The sequence below is a fragment of the Eutrigla gurnardus genome, assembly GCF_963514095.1.
Source record: "Eutrigla gurnardus genome assembly, chromosome: 11".
Taxonomy (NCBI): Eukaryota; Metazoa; Chordata; class Actinopteri; order Perciformes; family Triglidae; genus Eutrigla; species Eutrigla gurnardus.
This window is the reverse complement of record NC_139925.1, coordinates 8,366,343-8,383,600: the sequence shown is the minus strand read 5'-3', so window position 1 is coordinate 8,383,600 and position 17,258 is coordinate 8,366,343. Positions and strand designations below refer to the sequence as shown.

Below are 17,258 nucleotides of genomic sequence, written 5' to 3'. Positions count from 1 at the left end.
CTGGATTAAGTTTAGATAAATCTTGATTAACTTGCAAAATAAAAAAAACCCAGGAGCAACATATGTCATAAAATACATACATACATCAATAAAACCGCGATCATAACAAATTATGCTTTTCATTCTGGACTACATATGAACCCATGTGCACTCACAAGGACACATGTATGAAAAGGTGTTTATCGAAGGAGGATGTGAAGGATGTGCATGTTTCCTAACCTTTATCTGTACTCATTGTCACAGTGTTTGCTTCAAAAAGAGAGCGTACTCACTGTAGAGGATGGTGCCCTGCGTAGATCTGGTTTTCACTGTCAAATAGAGAATAACTGTGGCGTCCTTGACAGTAGCAGGGAGATTATTACTGGCACCAGAAGGCTGGAGAAGCGATGAAAGAGGTAGCAGCTTCAAATACGACGTGCCATCGAACGAGGGGATATATACTGTGGTATCTGCAAAGGAAAAAAGAAAAAGGAAATACAAATAGATGAAATGCATTTAAATGCAGTTGCTCTAAGGAATACTAATATTCCTTAGAAAACACATTTGTACTTGGAATTATGAACACGATTCCGCTTGTATCTAAATGAAGAAAGGCATATCTAGTAAAAACGATGCCCAGCGGTGCTTTTGTTAGTCAACGGGCCGGCAGGAATTGGCCGACGTGTGTGTGCCGTCGCAGCACTGAGAGTGGAGTCAGCAGGGCCCTGTCACTTATTTCCCACTGGATGAAAAAGGAGTACGACTTTAAGGAGAGGTGGAGGAGATACCCGCTCAGGTCATCAACTCCGCAAGCCAGTGATGATCTGCTGGCTTTTACACAAAGGACACTGTACACCTGGTGCACGGCTTACTGTTCAGGTGCACGCCAGTCGATTCAAAGTAGGCCACCCCGGCCTCAGCTCAGGGATTCTACCTTCAGAGTCCGGCTCGGAAGGGAAAACGGCAGTTTATCCTCAGCTGAGAACTCGTTATTTTAAACAGCATGTCTTAGGGTTCCAAAGAGCTTTCTTTCTCTTTTTTTTTTTTATTCTAAGAGAAATATGAATATCCTCTCATGACTCCTGTGTTCACTTCAGTTGGTGCTTTGATGTCGGATCAAATGGATTTCTGAGGCAGACTGAATGAGTGACAGCCTGTAGAACGGGAAATAAAAGCAAAGCAATATAAAGAATACGGAGGAATTGATAGAGATCTAAGATACAGTAAGCAGCGGTGTTCAATGTTGGAGACAAACATGTTCAATCAGTGTCAAAGTTTGGTCAAGTAACACGATTCTGGCTGTTAAAGGTTGATTTAGGAGACATTTTAATATCAATCATTGTTTTCTGGCTTTTGTGCAAACTCAAATTTGCAAACCGTCATATTGTGTGGCTTCGAGATCAAGAAAGGGAACGCTCGCATTTTTCTGCCATGCAATGTGACCGACTATTTAACGGTGAGCGATTAGAGGCGATGTGTCTGCTGCTCTCCTCTGTGTTTCATTGTTGGACTGCTGCATGTGTGAGTCACACATCGCCGGCTACCGACCAATCGCTTCTATTCACGGAAACAAGGATAACGCAATTCCTGGATATCAGTCATTCATGTCAACAGCTTATCCTGGAAATGGCCTTAACGAGGTGAGAAAAAGGAGCCGCCATGTGAAAAATATCAGCAGGGTTTGACAATAAGGACTGCTGAGGGCCTGGAGGGCCAGTCAGGCACAGACTTGGTCCAGTTTAATGATCGGTCGCCAAACCAACACCCGAGAAGGATTTCTGGTCCTACCATTTCTCAAATGGTCACAATCCACTTATCTTCTCATGTGTGCTCTGACACTTTCTGACTTTCACCCTTTTTTTTTGGCAAATCGGAGCTTTTGACGCTTCAAAGTTGTGCAAAGAGTTAAGCGGAGGAGACATGTAGGCCGATGCCTCAAATTACAAAGAGAAAAGGAAACTCAAAAGCTTCTTTTGTGGTTGAGCGTTTTTCATGGACGGAGAGTAATTCATCTATCCTGTAATGTTTGCTGGCAATACTGAGTAAGGCTGAATGAGCTGGCTCATTTTAAAGGCACCAGCAATAACGGCGAAAGAGAGCTGGCAGTGTGTTGGCAAACAGAACGGCGACAACCCCTCATCAGGTTCCATTAATGTCAGACATAAAAGCAGAAAGAATGCTCACGGCCATAAAACGGTCTTTTCTGATTGCTTTTAAATAAATGAGGTGTTATTTCTCCTGTTATTTCTGGTCTTGATCTATGAAAAACATTACCTGCAACAACAGCCATTCATATCTTTATTTGTTTGTTTTATAATTTCATAAAATGACACACATCAAATGTAATCAAAGTCAATTAAAGACCTCCTGTTGTCATCTTCCTGTTGGATATTGAATTACATACACGAATACAAGTGTATTTATGTTGGGTTTTTTTGAGTGAGGGGTTATTCCTGGCATTTTACCTCAACCTTCTTCAATCTAATCGATTTAAGAAGGTTGAGGTAAAAATATCTCAACCTTCTTCAATCTAATCGATTGAAGAAGGTTGAGGTAAAAATATCAAGAAGCCAGATTTTTAAATAAATCACACCAAAATATAAATCAGAAAAAAAGAAAAAAGAAAAAAATGAGTGCATGGTCTTATTTGGATTGATGTCGTGGTTCGGTAAAAGTTGCTTAAAAGAATATAAATGGGACAAAACTGTGCTCTTCACTTTTGTTTTATTACTCCTCTGGCCAACATCAGAGCTTCAAACAGGAGAAGTAAGAACATAAGGTAATGAGCCGTAAAAGGAGGTCACGATCAATACAGACAGTCTGAATAATTTCCTGCTTCACTGCTTTCCTTTTTTTTTCTCTTTTTTTTTGCCAACTTCCATACCTCGCAGCCATTTACCTCTCAACTAATTTTGTGATCACTTAGCTTTCAATTGAATGCTTACATACTTGACAGAATGTCTTTGGCAAGGTCCGTGACCCGCTGTGTCTTCTTTGGAGGGACAATTTATCATCGCTTAAAACTCCGACACGCCCTGATGAACTGGCTTTATCTTGACAAAACCTGTCTTATGCTCGGCTACTTGATATCAAATAGTCACTCAAGCACCGGGTACTGGCCTGGATTACTGGAGACCACGAGGGGTGCAGCCCCAGAATCCAAACAGCTCACACACGTCAAACTTCCTATTTACTGCACATGAGATACCAGGAAGATCTGACTGAGCAGTCTGAAAGCTACACAATATATATTTTTAAAAAGAACTACAGTATATAATTGCAGTGATTCAGCAGATGTGGTTATATAATGGATATGTGCAAGCACTCTGTGTGTAATAGTGCCTGAGAAAAGCGTGTAAATCTGTCCCAGTAATACGTTTGACAGTATGACACCTCACATTTTAGCAACAAAGGGGAGTTAATAGCTTTGCTGTGCATGGAAACGTTAATATAACCGATCCCAGTAGTAGTCTCATCCAGCAGTGACGAGTGAATATAGGACCCGCTGGTGAGATAAACAGTCAGGAGGAAGAAGAAGAAGAAGAAGAAGAAGAAGTCGTTTTCCCAAATTTAGAAATATTGTATTTAAAAGAGTCCTGCATTCACTGTAATCGATATTCAACACTTATTTTTTTAAACTATAAAATGTGAACGGTGTCTGGCCTTCACCATATCAGGCATCGTTTTCCTCAAAAGCGGGCAGCTATTAGCTGTGAAAAAGCTCTGATATCCCACAGTACCGATCAGCACCAAACTGCAGACAGACAGTTACAGATAAGTGGTTAACATAGTCGAGCATTAAGCAACAACAAGTTTGTCATATTTGCTGCTGCCCAAAAAAACCCAACTAGCAAAATAAAAAGTACTCACCCAAATAATTATTATATACCGTATAATATTTCTGCTGCATTAAGAATTGTTTAAATATTGTGATATTGATCAAGGTGGAGCTGATTGTGACCCTCCCTTTTCATATAAACTATATATAGTAGTACATTCTATTTAATAACAATAATATATATATATAGGTCATATTTTCCTCTTAAATATATTGTAAACATTGACACATCTTGCCCCTATAAGTCTATGTTGTTCATCCTTATCAAGACACATGATCAACCATTAGGCCATATTTTAGTTACATGCACTACCAACATTAATTACATCAGTAGCAGATTAGATCCTCTTGAAGGAAAATATAAGAGGCTGCAGGGACTCGTGTGCATCCCGATATGTCTCTTAGATACACACAGTGTGACATGTCAGCATCTCATCGAGGACACAAACAAGTCCACATCATTATTCACCGTGTGGGATGATGCATCTATAATTAACTGGGAGCGGGGGCTTTATTCATCTCTTATGTCTCTTCTTAATTCAATAAGATGTGAGGGCGACGTCAGCCAGCAAAAGTCGCTGTGGCGATACACATTCACAGTCTTTGTCAGCATGTAAACAGCCTCTGGACGGCGTCTGCCTGCTATCAGAACTAGTGTTGCAAAGCACAGGACTCGTATGACATTGCACTTTGTTAACTTGAGAGACTGAACTGCTTTTGAGGAGGAGGAAAAAATACTTAAACTCAGCAGAACGTACTCTAAAAGCCTGCTGCTGATATTTAAAGGAAACCTTTACGAGTGAGGCAAGTAAAAGGATAAGCACGGACTTACTTTATAGTCATGAAATGAATTTAAGATTCATAAGGAAACAGAAAAATAAGAAGTTGGCCAAAGCATCCTTAATAATGGGCTGAGCAAAGCAGCATCTCACATGTCATGTAAGCAGCACGTAGCCGTCTCCCACGGGAAAACAAACGGGAGTCCTTAAAATAGCATCACTTTTTTTTGTTACAGTCCCCACAGAGACAAATCACATTCCACTAGATGACTTGAACACCTGTAAATTAGCATTTTTTTTTAAGAACGCGTGGCAGACGTGTCAAATAAGGGCATCGGTTGCACACAAGCTGCTCGAGCCATGTTAAGGACTGTCACCATTAGCCTCGAGCGGCATTTCTGTCACATTTCCATGTATTCTGTAAATATGCCATCTGCCTAAATCGCATTCAGGGGTTGTAAACATGAAGACCAATCCAGTTTTCATCATCGTACCATATTCCTCAGGCCTCAAATGTACAGAACGTATTTGTAGCTATGATCTCCATATTCCAACGCCATGACGAAGAGCATTGCACGTTCTATGAGCTGTAGAGAAAGATACAATCACTCTGTATTCTGTAAATACTACAAATATTTTTATTTTTTTTAACAACGTAACCCGTGAACCTACAAATTAGACCAGTTAGGAGTGAAATGCTCTTTGGCCAGATGGAAACCAACAGAGTGCAAAAAGACTTGCAATAACTCTCACTAGACCCGCTGCCAACGACCTATCCTAACCCTAATAATTCAAGGCCGATGCGTAACCTCAACCATCTCGCGAGAGCCTCCCAATCTGTGGGCTACCATCTGGATGTGACCCCTTTAGCCTTGAAAGAAACAATTTGTTTCTAGCCAGACATGCTAGTGATTGCAGATTAGATCCGTTCATTACACTTTTGCTTGTGTGTTTTGGGTTTTGGAAAAGCTAAAAAAAGACACCACCCTCAAACATTCTTACATATATAAGTATTGACCCAAAGACCTGTTGACTTGGTTGTTGTGTCTAGAAGTGAATGCTAAACTACAACTCGCTGTTCAGTGGAGGGAATTAGCAACCAAGACATGATAATGACTCAGCGAGACAGCTAAACGCACATACCCCCCATTGGTTTAACATATCAACATGTGTAATCTATATTATTGGTATCAGGCACTGTAGCTCGCCTTGCACCATCGGGAGCACATGTATCACCACGCCACATCTAACATCAGCTCAGCTCGTCTTATCAAGCACACAAACAATTCATTTCACTGCTGCTGTCAGCGACGGAGAACGAGTGCAGCAGCAGAACAGGCTGTCAGAGCGGATCGCCCACGGCGAGCGGGGCAGAGAGGGACGTCAGCTGCTACATCAGGAGGGCACAGGAGAGAAATGTGCAAAGGAAAAACTCCTTAGTATGTGAGTTTAGTCCGGGCGGTCTCTTTAGTATTAGTGTCAGAGGGGACGGTGCAAATCCAATATTTTTTGGTGGCGACCGGGGTTGAGAACCGAGGGGCGACGTCCATCCAACAGGAATGTCCGAGCTCCGCTAACATCACGTAGCTGAATGTTAAGCAAGTGCTGCAAGGTCGCGTTCCCGTTCTCAATGAGCGTTGGAGGTGAACGTGGACCCACGGCGGCGGTTCAAGCTGCTTATATGGATCTTTCATTTCATTAATCATATCCTGAATAATTCACATCGCTCAAAATTCCTAATGCAACTCACTCCATTCTCCCTCATAGTGAAACCTATTAGCCAAAGAGGCTCAGCATATTAAGCAACATAATTTGTTGGCTGGCTCTTCATGATACCGCTGTGGAGGTCACAGCACAGTGGGTTTTTGAGCTGTTTTAATGCTTGTGTGTGTGTATATATATATTATATATTCTCACATGCAGTAAAAGCAGGCACCCCTTCAACCCGTTCTTCACGCTGCAGGTCGTAGATCCAGGCCTGGACATGCTCATTTAAACACACCTGTAACTATCATGTGTGTCAAGGGTATGTGTGTGTATGTGGATGACATCTTTAATCTCGTCATGTTGCAGTGTATAAGGGATTCATGTACCTGTGTATTTAGGTGAGGCTCTGTACACACCGTGGCAGCACTTTTCATGGGAAAGAATCACGTATAAAAACTCTGTCAGCAAATACTAATAAGTGTCCGAGCCTACCTTTCTCACAAAAAGTTCCAGCAAAATGAAGCGGGCAGTGACAGGAAGGCAGAGCTCCAGCAGACGGCTGCGGCAGACGACATGTTCCTCCGTTGCGGCAAAGATCGCCGCGGCACACTTGAGGTTCATGCAGAGGACGTGCTGGTGTTTGTGTGGGAGCTGCTGCTGTTGCTGCTGCTGCTGCTGTTGCTGTTGTTGTTGTGTCCGCTGCTGATTGAGTCGTCCAACCTGAAGAACTTGGTGTGAAGGCTTCGATGGCATCCAGAGTATACCTGTAGAATTGGGCAAAAGTTCTAGTTGTGAGTGGGCAAAAATCCAATTTACACTCAACAAAAATATAAACGCAACACTTTTGTTTTTGCTCCCATTTTTCATGAGATGGACTTAAAGATCTAAAATTAATTCCAGATACACAATATTACCATTTCTCTCAAACATTGTTCACAAATCTGTCTAAATGTGTGATAGTGAGCACTTCTGCTTTGCTGAGATAATCCATCCCACCTCACAGGTGTGCCACATCAAGATGCTGATCTGACATCATGATTAGTGCACAGGTGTACCTTATACTGCCCACAATAAAAGGCCACTCTGAAATGTGCAGTTTTGTCTCACAGCAAAATGCCACAGATGCCACAAGCATTGAGGGAGCATGCAATTGGCATGCTGACAGCAGGAATGTCAACCAGATCTGTTGCTCGTGCATTGAATGTTCATTTCTCCACCATAAGCCGTCTCCAAAGGCGTTTCAGAGAATATGGCAGTACATCCAACCGGCCTCACAACCGCAGACCACGTGTAACCACACCAGCCCAGGACCTCCACATCCAGCAGGTTCACCTCCAAGATCGTCTCAGACCAGCCACTCAGACAGCTGCTGAAACAATTGGTTTGCATAACCAAACAATTTCTGCACAAACTGTCAGAAACCGTCTCAGGGAAGCTCAACTGCATGCTCGTCGTCCTCATCGGGGTCTTGACCTGACTCCAGCTCGTCGCCGTAACAGACTTGAGTGGGCAAATGCTCACATTCGATGGCGTCTGGCACGTTGGAGAGGTGTTCTCTTCACGGATGAATCTCGGTTTACATTGTTCAGGGCAGATGGCAGACAACGTGTGTGGCGTCGTGTGGGTGAGCGCTTTGCTGATGTCAATGTTGTGGATCGAGTGGCCCATGGTGGTGGTGGGGTTATGGTATGGGCAGGCATCTGTTATGGACGAAGAACACAGGTGCATTTTATTGATGGCATTTTGAATGCACAGAGATACCGTGATGAGATCCTGAGGCCCATTGTTGTGCCATACATCCATGAACATCACCTCATGTTTCAGCAAGATAATGCACGGCCCCATGTTGCAAGGATCTGTACACAATTCTTGGAAGCTGAAAATGTCCCAGTTCTTGCATGGCCAGCATACTCACCGGACATGTCACCCATTGAGCATGTTTGGGATGTGCTTGACCGGCGTATACGACAGCGTGTACCAGTTCCCACTAATATCCAGCAACTTCGCACAGCCATTGAAGAGCAGTGGACCAACATTCCACAGGCCACAATTGACAATCTGATAAACTCTATGCGAAGAAGATGTGTTGCACTGCATGAGGCAAATGGTGGTCACACCAGATACTGACTGGTTCTGAGTCCCCAGACCCCCAATAAAGCAAAAAAAATGCACATTTCAGGGTGGCCTTTTATTGTGGACAGTCTAAGGCACACCTGTGCACTAATCATGATGTCAGATCAGCATCTTGATGTGGCACACCTGTGAGGTGGGATGGATTATCTCAGCAAAGCAGAAGTGCTCACTATCACACATTTAGACAGATTTGTGAACAATGTTTGAGAGAAATGGTAATATTGTGTATCTGGAATGAATTTTAGATCTTTAAGTCCATCTCATGAAAAATGGGAGCAAAAACAAAAGTGTTGCGTTTATATTTTTGTTGAGTGTAGAATTACAGATATTTGTTTTTAAATTTTAAATGAGACGTAAATGTAAAGTGCTGTCATTTTTTTACCACAATCCCAGGCGTAGAGGAAACCTGACTGTTTATGTAATTTGTCTGATTTTCACAACTGCATCAGATAAAGCAACATGTGACTACTGGGGCTCGAACTTAATTAGTCAACTCTCAAACTACTAACACCCAAGTGTGTTAACGTGGATTTTTCTTGTGTGGGCCAAGGCAGACTAAAAACCACGTTTCTGCTAATAAAAAACATCAAATGTGAAAATTATATCAAAAGAGGAGATAATGACGAAGCCGCTGCTCTTTCTTTGTACGCCGTTGCTACTGGCGATGGCATCGGATGTGTGAAATGATCATTTCTTTTGACTTTACCTGCATCGGTCTGTGTTGCTGCTGGCGACGGCATCAGATGTGTAAAAGCTCCTCAGTTCGTTCATTTCAATGATTTCAATGCAGCCAGTATAGTTGTGGAAAGGTTTCGCTCTCTAGGGGGGGGAAACATATTTGGACTAGTTATTGTTGTTTGCAGTACTTTCCCATCGTTTACAGTCTTTTTTTTATTATGATATGAAATATAAGCAGATCTTTAATTATATGCTCTTTGAGAAGCTTGTTATTTCTTTAGGCGGTAAAGAGACCACACAGTAGGAAGTTACCTGATTGGGCAGATATCGTTGTGGCAGACCGCCTGTGAATATGTGGTTTGTTCTCATTGTGCTGTGTCCCCACCAGTAATTACTTGCTGCACTTTTGATTTTCTCATGTCCAGAAAGAGTGAGCTCCGCCTCACAAGGCGTCAGGTGCTGCCTGTGAAAGAGCACAAACACTTCATGTCAAACAAATAGCAAGCAAAGGCTACGTAGCTGTACTAAAATACATTTGGTGCTGAGACAATATGACATATGTGGCCTTAATAAGAAGAGAAGCACAAATTTGTAGCAACACTAAGACTCAAATTCAACAGGACAAACGAGGTGAACCTCTGGTAAAGAGACCAACAACGTCCTCTTGTACATAACATGGAATTAAATCCTATTACATAACAGTCGTTTGAGCTGAAGAGTGAAACACAAACTTCTGAGATTCAAAAGCTGCGGTAAATGTGTGACATTGTTTTTGTTTACTCCGTTGGTACATCCATTGATCCGCCTCGTCTGAGCTGCGACTGCCGACCTCCATTTTGTTGCATCTCTGGGCATCCTGCACTCCTTCACACAACTAGTCTGGACCCCGAAGCCATTCATAGATTTCTTAAAAAACAATTCTCCACTTGGAAACAACAGGGGAGAGCAGATAATTACCTAAGTGCAGATTGTGTGCTAACCATCTGCAGCTTCCCCGAGTGGAAGTTCGGAGCTCCACCAAGCAATCTAGTCTGATTTGTTAAGCCTGCACCTTGCAGGCTGTTGCATACGCCGGCTAAACACTCGGGGCACTAACTCCGAGCTGCATAAGTCCTTCCTCTAGAGCCGGCGTGGAGAAGCGGTTAATTTAGAAGCAGTCTGCCAGAGCGGCCTGGCCAGCAGCCAGAGGGCACTGTGCTCACTGTCCTTGAGAAGTCAGCCCCACTGGGTTCCTATTTAACATATTGAAAAGCGTCTTTGACGGGAAGATATATTAAAAGTCTATAATGAGTTAGGCGGGCGACGTCGAGGATGGCCGTGGCGTTGTAGCTCTGGGTCAAATCAGACAAAGATGGACGGACTCGGCCATCAGACAATTACAAAGAATTTGCTTTGTGACACCAGGAACCATTTTTTTCCACACTCCCAACCCTCTAGTTATGACAGCTCTCTTTCTTGCAACGTCTCCAAGGGGTTGGTACGGAACATTATGATTGATTCATCCTGCCGTTGTATTTTTACAGCAAAAAAAAAACAGGGGTGGAGCCTCTTAAACCTGATAGGCCTTTCTAGCTGCACTTGCATATTTAGGGCAGAGCAGCTTTCTGCCAAGAAACATGAGGCAACCTTTGTTTCATTTTGCTCACCTCTGGCACAGTATGTTCATAATCACCTTCACTAACTTGTATCTGTGTTCATCTATTCAGAATACATTCACTCTCAGTCTCTCAAGCTTGTAAATCAGAACATTGTTTTACAAATTGCCCAAACAGACTTCTGCTTAAAAAAAAAAAGATTGCAATATCGAACGAAGTCTCTATACTTGCCGCTCAAATGCAAAGCAAACTGATTTGATATGAGTTGAACATAAGCCACTTTGTTTCGGCTCCCAGCTCATACATAATAAACTTTGTGACGTGAAACTGAACCACATCTTTCTCATGTCAGAACATAATGGAGAGGGCTGGCAGCGGGATTGCACATGGGCTCCGGAACAATATAACTAAAGGGGCCACAGCCTCACTTTAAATCATTTAAACATTGATTTTGTGCTTGGCTCTTGCTTGTTAATCTTTTCGTAATGAAAAACTGCAAATGAAGACTTTAGAACAGCCAATAAAACCTGGTCAGTGATCACTAATGCATTTTAATAGGCACATTCTGACGGTTGCTTTAGTTCTTTAAAATGTAAGCCCATTTGCTCCATTGTAATAACATCTAAATTCTATTTCTGGTGATTCCTGACAATTATACATTTTTCCCCTGTCATTGGTTACGGACCCGTTTATATTAAAAAAAAAAAAAAAAAAAAAAAAAATTGTCCGCCACACTTGAAATGAGTGGATTAGTAAAGGGTCACGTCAATAGCTCCTGAGGTGCGAAACACTATTTGAACACAATTTGTATATTACTAAGACTAAGACCTTCTGTAAGTAGCTTATCGTGAATGTGCCTCTTTTTTCTCAATAGAAAATATTTATTCTCGCCTTGAGACACATAACACGCTGCATCTGGATTGACGTCTTTGTTAATACAACTGGTAAATTAAAGAAATATATTTATTCTGACAAAGAAAAGAAGAAATTCTTCACTCACATGGCAGCAGCTCATCAACATGAATATGAATTGCCCACAACATAAATATGGACATTCACACTTAAGGCTCAAAAGGTTAATAGAATATAAAAAAAGAACATACCTGATATTCACAACGTGAACCTCGCCGTCATTAACATTAATTAATGTACTGATCCGTGTGACCTCTTCCTCTTCATTACAGCAGAATGCATACTGGAACACAGAGTATAAAGACATGTTTTTTCATGTTCATGCTCAATGAGCCATAGAAAACGACTTTCATGACCAAACATGAGGAGATGAATGTTTCGAATACAACACCTGCAAATAATCATGTATAACTATATCACTTGGATTGTTACCTGCAAGATTCCATCCACAATGAAGAGTTTCATGAAGAGGAAATCGCCGTTAGTGGGTCCTTGGTCCACATAAAGTATAGTTCCCCTGGTGACTTGAGTCTGGAATCTCAGAGTAATGTTGTTGAGCGCGCCGAGGTCAATACCCTCAAACTCCAGGTAGGAATTCCCAAAGTACTGAACGTAGCTTGAATCTGGGAAATAAGCAGAAATGGGAGAAAAAAGGGCATCTTAATTGTCAATTCTGCTGAGATTCTCTATTGATCTCTGAAAGATGGGTTCAACTTTTCATTGGCTTCCTCTACAGGGAGGTCAGGCTACAATACAGCAACTTTAAACTTTAAAAATTCAGAGTCTGGATAAGGACACCTCAGCAGGACAGATGCTTGTTGCCACGGAGACTTGTACATGGACTTTCTGGGTTTGTTACAATGTGGCTGCACACACTACTAGATCACAATCCAAGACAATTTCCCAAGACTGATCTAAATAGTTTTTCTCTCCTGTCTTTATGTCTTAGAAACAAGGTAAAAAAAAAAGGTTTTGACAGGCGGATCCTTCAAAGTTCCTAAAGGATTTTTCCCAACTGAAACAGGGAAAAAGTTTTGGCAGGTGAAAATAAAAGTTTTGTGAGGATCATTTTTCTCATTTTCATCTGTGAAAACGGGTAAAAAACAAGATTTGGCAGGTGAAAAAAAAACCTTTGCCAAGCTCATTTTTCAAACTTACTTAAAAAGAAGAAAAAAGAAAATCCACAAGAGTGTAAGACTACCAGCGTGATTTAGACAACAGATTGGTGCAGAACGGGTCCTAAAACATGGAGATCAGTTAGCATTTTCCCCACTTCCGGTTCCCTCGTCTCAAAGTCAAGTTTTTTTTAAAGTCCGTGTAAAGCAGCAAAAAATTTGTGTTATGAGTTTGTCACACCACAGTAATATGCATCATTGACCACTGAGCCAAATTTGAAAGATTAAAAAAAATGCTAAGTATATAAAATTAGGTCTCAAAATCATGGAAAAACAAGCACTTCTCTCTGCTGTGAAACGCTGGGGGCGTGTCAGTTAGAGGCGCTGAAACCACGCCCACCGCGGGAGGGGCGCCGCCTCCGTGTGCTGCACAAGGAGGCGGCCTACAGCAACAATGGAAGCTAGTGCTACTCCCTGCAGAATGCCCTGAACATTTATAAGGCAGACCATGGGCCACTGGAGGCAAAGGAAAGATCTGTGTAAGTTAGACAATAAAATATTTTTTATTGATTTTGGATGTTTTTAAATTACACTGCTCTTGAACAAATCACATGCCTTTCAAAGACCAGTAAGGTTTAGTACCTGAGAATAAACTTGCACTGTTTATACAATCATAATAGTGATGCTGACTAATGTATACAGTGTATTTTATATAAACTGAAAAAAAGGGGTACTGCTTGACTGTAACCATTTTAATCCCTCATCTTCCTCAGCCATATATATCCACTCTCATGTAGGACAGATTGCTAACAATAAAGACTGGCTCATTCTGGAGCTGTTTTTCACATGGGTCTCTAATCATATTAAGTCAACCAACATGTACATTACACTGATATATAGATGTATATATTAAATGCACATGATTGGACATTTTTAATCACTAGATGATTATTCTTTCTGAAAATGTAGATGTGTGGTTGTGGAAGTTCCATGGAATAAAAAAACTGCTGTCCATTTTCTTGTCCATCCATTCAGCCAATATGATGAGGCAGACTCAGGTTGATGAATCAAAGTCATCTTCTGAGGTCCCGATCTGTAAGACATGACAAAATGTGGAGGGAAGGGCTTTTGTTTAGTACATCAATCAAATTTTTCAAGTTCAACTTGGTTTCAGATAGGTTCTTCTATAAAGACATCACATATTGATAATGTTTTATGAAAGACAGCTCCACAGTGTCAAATTTGATCAAACAGGACAGGAATTAAACGAGTACAATATTTATAACATAAGCACACACTTACACTCTCTGGCGGGCACGTAATGCCGGTGGTCGTGATGGTGGCAGCCGCTGTCCGCGGGAAGAAGAGGGTCGATGGCGGGCACGTAATGCCGGTGGTCGTGATGGTGGCAGCCGCTGACGGCGGGAAGAAGAGGGTCGGTGGCGGGCACGTAATGCCGGTGGTCGTGATGGTGGCAGCCGCTGACGGCGGGAAGAAGAGGGTCGGTGGCGGGCACATAATGCCGGTGGCCGTGATGCTGGCAGCCGCGGACGGCGGGCACATATTGCCGGTGGTCGTGATGGTGGCAGCCGCTGTCGGTGGGAAGGAGACGGTCGCTGGCGGGCACATAATGCCGGTGGCCGTGATGCTGGCAGCCGCGGACGGCGGGCACATATTGCCGGTGGTCGTGATGGTGGCAGCCGCTGTCGGTGGGAAGGAGACGGTCGCTGGCGGGCACATAATGGCGGTGGTCGTGATGGTGGCACTTGCTGTCGGCTGGACGGGAGGATGCAAGCCGGGGACGGAGAGGGTCGGTTCGGCCCCACTGACCAGCATCAACGGACTATTCAGAAATCCAGACTTTACCTGGTGATAGTTGCTGTAACTATCGGGGGTAAAGTGGACACTGCAGAGACGGGTGTTGGTGGTGATTTTGAACTCTCCACAGCTCCTCTTGACAAAATTGATCCACCGTTTCCTTAGGTTGTCGTTGGTAGGAAACTTAAATAAGCTAACTGAGCCATTACCCTGCACACTGTGGCATCCAGGAAAGATGCAAGAGCGACTTGGAGGAGACATGACTGGTTAGCTGACTGGTTGACTGGTTAGCTAGCTGCAAACTATAGTAAGCGATGCTAGAGACTCGAGACGAGAGCGAGCGGGAAAACCACCGAAGCTAGTGCGCTGAACGTATTTATACAGATGGCGCAGCAGGGCGGGGTTTATGCTAATGATAGCCGCGTTACGTAACGCGGCTATGCTTAGCTGACCCGCCCATTAAATCCTGGACACAGAAATGTAGAAAAACAGTTTGGCAGCCTAGCTCCATAATTACATTCTAAATGGTTGAATGACTTTTTACATGTTTTAAGGGAATACATTTATGACCTATTTAATGTGTTTAGAAGAAAATGGCTGAATTTGCTTTACACGGTCTTTAATGAGTTTTTGGAAAGATGCCTGAAATAAGATCTGCAGTTTTAAGGTTTAACATATAAAATAAGTCAGTAATTAACCCTTGTGAGGTTAAAAGTGTCTGAAAAAAGGTGTGTTAAGTGGCTAAATGAGATCATTATGCCAACTAGTCCACCTTCATAGCCTCACTGTGGACTCGTGATTATGAGACCATGCTGTAGTTTTTTATAGCTTTAAAGTTTGCTTTCTACTTAGGCAACAAAATCACACAAGTGATGTTAATTTGCGAAGATTATCTTTTTGTTGAAGGAACCAGTGTGATGCTGCATTCGTCCTTCTTTGTAATTATACTTTGTATACACAAGGTACGTATTTAGTCTCTTTCTTGGCTAGAAATGTATTTTAATGGGCAGTAATCTGACATTAGCGTCTGCTATACTCAATTAACCATTAATCTGCTAGCTAGTGAGTGAAAAATTTAATTACGTGGTTATCGTTCACGTCCAACCAACAGCTGAAACCTCGGTCAAGTCGACTGTCTGAATGATGATGTCTTGATTACTGTTTTTGGATACTAGAGTGAAACAGACCGAACTATGATTTGCAATGAGCTGGGGACACTGGAGTGTAACAGACTATTAAACCATTTTTTTTCCTGTTTATTGAATTGTCTTGTCTGTGTTTATTCTGTAATGTGATGGTTATGATTGCTGAGATGACACTGCACAACAGCAATTTCAAGCTATTTAAATAGAATGACGACGTGGGTTTTTCCCCCCCACAATACTTCACATTTCCCAGCTAGATAAGTAGTGCAAGCCCGTTGTTAATTAATGCAGTAAAAACAAAGCGACTCATTCTTAATCAAAGACCAAACTGTGGAAACTGTAAGCTATGTTAAGTATTGGGAACACACAATGACAAACTGAGTTAAATGTAAGAAAGCTCGTCAGAGAGTGATTTAAATGAGGAGAGTGAAGAGGCTCGGGTCATGTGCATGTTTTAGAAAAGTGCAGGTCAGCCTGATAAAGAACAACCTTTGTTTACAGAATCTCTCAAGAAATCTCAAAGAAAAAGATCTAGAAGGGATCTCTTCATCCCAAATGCAATTAATGGTCAAATGTGGACTTTAACCTTAAATGTAAGAGTGTGGGCTGTACACCATGGATATGAATACAATGACTTCTGTACAGTCGAGAGATATTTGTTCTGTTAAGGTTATGATTTTAACTTATAAACATAATGTTCCTGCCTCAGCCGGAGAGTACAGTCTACTCTGTTCTATTCTACGCAGGTTGTAATGTTTGTATTATCACTAAAGTCTGTTTTGTTGCTGTAAAGGGGATCCTAATAAACTAAACATAACAATAAAGGATTTGTGTACATTTAATGATAACTGTACACAACAGTATAAACACTTTTTACATTTTTGGCAATTTAAATCAATAAGGCATTATTATTATGCCTTATAGAATTGGATGCTATTTATTAACAATCGGTACTTTGTAAGCAATTTAAATCACACATGTGGTGAGTCAGCTCATTTTTGTTTGTTTAATAATCCAGAGACTTTCAGGTTCAAAAATTCCATCCTTGAGGTCCAAACCATGTTGGAAGGTCGGAGGAGGCCATGTAAGGTTAATACGCTCTGTTTAATTATTTCAGGAATCAAATATTTAAGCAACAGCAACCATGACCGATTGATGCTGTCTTGTTTCACGGAGGGCAGATGCTGAGCTGTGAGTACGTACGGTGTTATTAAGTATGACCCGAGCTTTCCAAACATATTGGAAGAGTGAGCTCTACTGGATTTTGTTGGCAGATGAAAGTGCTCAGAGAGGAAATGTGGATGTCTTACCTGATGAATAATTTTATGTCAAACACAGTAATGACTGTACAACATGCAGTGAATTAAAAAATCCATCTCTTTCAATACATTAAATGTTATCTTTCTTATTGGTTTATTTTTTTCCCTCAATCTCCCATTGAGATTTGACATTTTTTGAGGCAATCCAGGCCACGACAGCGTCATTATAATTATGCTCTGACGTCTTGTATGTCGAAAACATCCCTGTGTTAAATCCTGAGATGTTATGATTGTGAAGCA

At 41.8% G+C, this 17,258-nt stretch overlaps 1 protein-coding gene across 1 annotated transcript in view; it reads right to left on the bottom strand.

The window, feature by feature from the left end:
• Positions 1-17,258, bottom strand: part of eys (eyes shut homolog) — a gene marked incomplete at its 5' end in the record, with an annotated part of 140,648 nt that overhangs the window by 42,970 nt on the left and 80,420 nt on the right. Inside the window, 6 exons of the mRNA XM_084020918.1 lie at positions 273-449; positions 6,796-7,067; positions 9,143-9,255; positions 9,427-9,577; positions 11,813-11,904; positions 12,054-12,244. Coding sequence (XP_083877044.1) covers positions 273-449; positions 6,796-7,067; positions 9,143-9,255; positions 9,427-9,577; positions 11,813-11,904; positions 12,054-12,244 — 996 coding nt within the window. The remainder of the gene's footprint in view (positions 1-272; positions 450-6,795; positions 7,068-9,142; positions 9,256-9,426; positions 9,578-11,812; positions 11,905-12,053; positions 12,245-17,258) is intronic.